Source organism: Notothenia coriiceps, unplaced genomic scaffold, assembly GCF_000735185.1.
Source record: "Notothenia coriiceps isolate Sejong01 unplaced genomic scaffold, NC01 NC01_scaffold00025436, whole genome shotgun sequence".
In the NCBI taxonomy this organism is placed as follows: Eukaryota; Metazoa; Chordata; class Actinopteri; order Perciformes; family Nototheniidae; genus Notothenia; species Notothenia coriiceps.
Window position 1 is genome coordinate 1 of NW_011358137.1, and position 3435 is coordinate 3435.

A 3435-nucleotide genomic window follows, 5' to 3' on the forward strand; every position below is an offset into this window, starting at 1 on the left:
TATGTAGAAGCGAAGCAACTAAGCTCGCTCCGACTTCTTTATTTTCTTTTAATCTAAAAAGCGAACTATTCAGTCAGACAGCAATTTATTGTAAAAGTAAAGCATTTACAATTTCAAGCACTTTATCTCAAATCCAAGCACCATTCCCAAAATTCAAGCACTTTTCAAGTCATGAAAACACCTCGTAAAAATTCAAGCATTTTCAAGGATTTCAAGCACCCGTACGAACCCTGGGTGATACGCAAATTCCTTTTTGCATAATTTGCAAACAACCGTGCTCTTATCGATGCTTCCATCCGTCCGTTTTTTAAAACAAAATGTCCCATCCACGGGGCCAACCAAAGCGGTCTCATCAGCTTGTTCGTTCATGTTTGACTATTGTTCACTGTGGTTTGTTGTTGTTTGAAGTCATGAGCGTTAGTTGGTGCTCCAGTATAATCGGTACCCCTGAAACTCATCCAGTGAGAAACGTTCCGCGGTGCAAAAATAAGTGCGATTAAAATGCGTTAATTTTTTTAACGCGTTAATTTTTGTGTAATTAATTAATCTTAATTAACGCGTTAAAGTCCCGGCCCTAGTTTGAATGAATTAATACTTCCTGCCTTCCTTCTGTCTATTTCCTCATGAATAAACAAAACTGGATGAAAACGTAACGGGGCTGAGCGTAAGCAATAAACCATTTATCAACATTAGTTTTTAATAAAAAATTATTAACACTTACAGGAAACTGAGGTGATTCCAGACAGGAAGCTGCTTCAGCACATTAGCAGGGTGGACAGCAGCGGCAGCCGGAAGACCGATCCTTACCTAGAATTCTTTCTGGGTCTCGCCATTTGCAACACCGTGGTGGTTTCCATGGCAACAGCTGAAAGACAGAGGGTGAGCGCTTGCTACTGTGGATGAGTGGTAGAGATGGAGGCACAGTCAGAGGGAGGAAAGATGGATGCAGGATTTGTTCTCCTTGAACTCCAAACCTACAAAAAAATTGCAATTCGTTCTTCTAGAAAACCTTGTGGGGAATCTAGTAATTATTTTATTCATTAGATCTACAAAACTAAAGGCCAGTGTTATCACCATAATTTATCTAGTAACACACACAACGATTAAGTTTAAATTCTACCTATTAACCTTAAAGATTTAGTTTAATTTTAAAAGTTCTCTTCCTTTGTTTTGTTTCAAGTTTCTGTTCTTTTATCAGTGGTCTGTACAACATTTCTTTCATCTTTAAAGCCCCAGTAGTAAAGAGTCCTCACTAAATTAGCCACATAGTAAAGGGAGATTTTCAGGGGCACTCAGGGTTGCCCTTATTAATTTGAGTACTCGCTTCCCTTGTCTGTGCTGTTCTCCGGTCTGGCAGATGGGAGAAATATGTGGGTTTTTCCCTTGAGTTTGTAATTAAAGGTAAAAGCACAAGAAAGAAACAGAGTGGAAAGTGATGGGGAGATTTTAAGAGTGTTTCACCATATGTGTGTTTTGGCACATTGGTTTTCTTTGCTTCACTTTTTCAGGCAAGTGGGTTTTCACGATCTGGTCAAACAAACAACCGTCTGGATACTTTGTCCAACGTGGCGAAAAAACCCTTCTCTCTTCGCCATATTTTCACCTCCTGGAAAAACAAGCCCAAGAGAAGCCGCACCATCTCGGAGGACTCGGTTGTAGAAGAAGACCATTTTAACGCCCCTTTAAAAATAGACGGTTCTGGAAATACTGATGGGCTTCAAACGTGTTCTCTCCAAGCTCCATCCCATAGCAATGATCCTGCAACGACCCCAGATAATGTGACTTATGAGGCAGAAAGTCCAGATGAGGCAGCCCTGGTGTACGCAGCCAAGGCATATGGCTTCACCCTGCTGGCCCGCACTCCTCACAGCGTGACGGTGAGGCTCCCGTCTGGCGAGGACCTGGTGTTTGAGGTGCTGGACACCTTGACCTTTGACTTCAACAGGAAGAGAATGTCTGTTTTGGTGCGACACCCAATCACCAAAGAGTGTGTGTTGTACACTAAAGGTGCAGACTACGCTATCATGGAGCTACTCGGTACATCGTGCGCAGGTGTGTGCTGGTGAAAGTGCATTTAAACACATTTATGAAATGATTTACCTTTACTATAGTCAATAGTGAGATATACCCTGGGTCAATTATAAATTCAAGTTAAACTTAATGAATACATTGTTGTATCATTTTCAGAACATCTCAGAGGTAAGCAGAAGAATATAGCAACAGATACTCAGCATCACCTTGACTTCTATGGTAAAGAGGGGCTACGCACGCTTTGCTTCACGAAGAAGGTGCACAATCACATATATACTCAAATTCACAAGCATAATTTACAATACTAGAGAAGCTCTGTTTCATGTTTTTTCTATGTGTGCTGCAGGTTGTGAGTAAAAAGGTTTATGAAAGCTGGTTAGTGTGCAGGAGAAACGCTCTGGCTGCTATAGACAACAGAGAGGAGCTGGTTATGGAAACTGCTGTGCAGCTAGAGACAGAACTCAACCTGCTAGGTAACAGACATCCGCCAATACACATTACACATAATAAACACTTGACAAACATACCGTGTATCTGTGTGATAAGCCATGTTATACCTGAATGTGGATATATGTCCTCCTGCAGGGGCAACGGGCATCGAGGACCGTCTGCAGGAGAGTGTCCCGGACACCGTGGTGGCGCTGCGGGAGGCGGGGATCCGGGTGTGGGTGCTGACTGGTGACAAGCCGGAGACAGCAGTTAACATCGGATACGCCTGTAGGCTCCTGGAAGAGGAAGACCTGGTGATTAACATGAGCTGCAAAAACAAGGTGAGGAGGTCGGCCGAACTGAAGGCTGCTCAACTCAGAGATGCTTTTGTTTTACTGCTTATGTGAAATGATAAATGATGGCACAGGTTTGATTCATTTCTTACACCACAATTAGAACTTGTGTCAGTAGATTTAATATTATATACAAATGTTGCTTAAAGTGACATTTTGGAGAATAATCTTAAAAGCCAGATAGTTTAGTTTAGTATTAGGATTGAACAACAGGGGGGAACAGATTTTGTTCAGGGGTTGTGCTAACCATTAAATCTTCAGGAGATAAACTCTTACTCCACACTTAAAAACATTTTTGTAAAAAAGTTGATATCGATTTGGTCAGATTTTGTTAATAAAGTAAAATATCATCTTATAAAGAGATATTAAATGAAAGGTGTTAGGTAGTGTGATACATTCATGATCCTGTGTTTGCTGAATATGCTGCATGGGGCACAATACATATATGAATTTAGACAGGGGTGTCAAACTCAATTTCATGGCGGGCCACATTCGCATCATGGTTGCACTCAGAGGGCCGGTTGTAACTTTAAGACTATATATAGAGACATCAATGTTATACTTCAATAATGGATACACTATATTAGTTACTCTCGTTATGACATTATATGATGTATAAATA

General features: G+C 41.0%; 1 protein-coding gene across 1 annotated transcript in view; it reads left to right on the top strand.

Moving 5' to 3' along the window:
- Positions 1-723: 723 nt before the first annotated feature.
- Positions 724-3435, top strand: part of LOC104956132 (probable phospholipid-transporting ATPase VD) — a gene marked incomplete at its 5' end in the record, with an annotated part of 8210 nt that continues 5498 nt past the window's right edge. The window contains 5 exons of the mRNA XM_010783580.1: positions 724-879; positions 1509-2052; positions 2188-2288; positions 2378-2504; positions 2617-2801. Of these exons, the coding sequence (XP_010781882.1) occupies positions 724-879; positions 1509-2052; positions 2188-2288; positions 2378-2504; positions 2617-2801 (1113 nt within the window). The remainder of the gene's footprint in view (positions 880-1508; positions 2053-2187; positions 2289-2377; positions 2505-2616; positions 2802-3435) is intronic.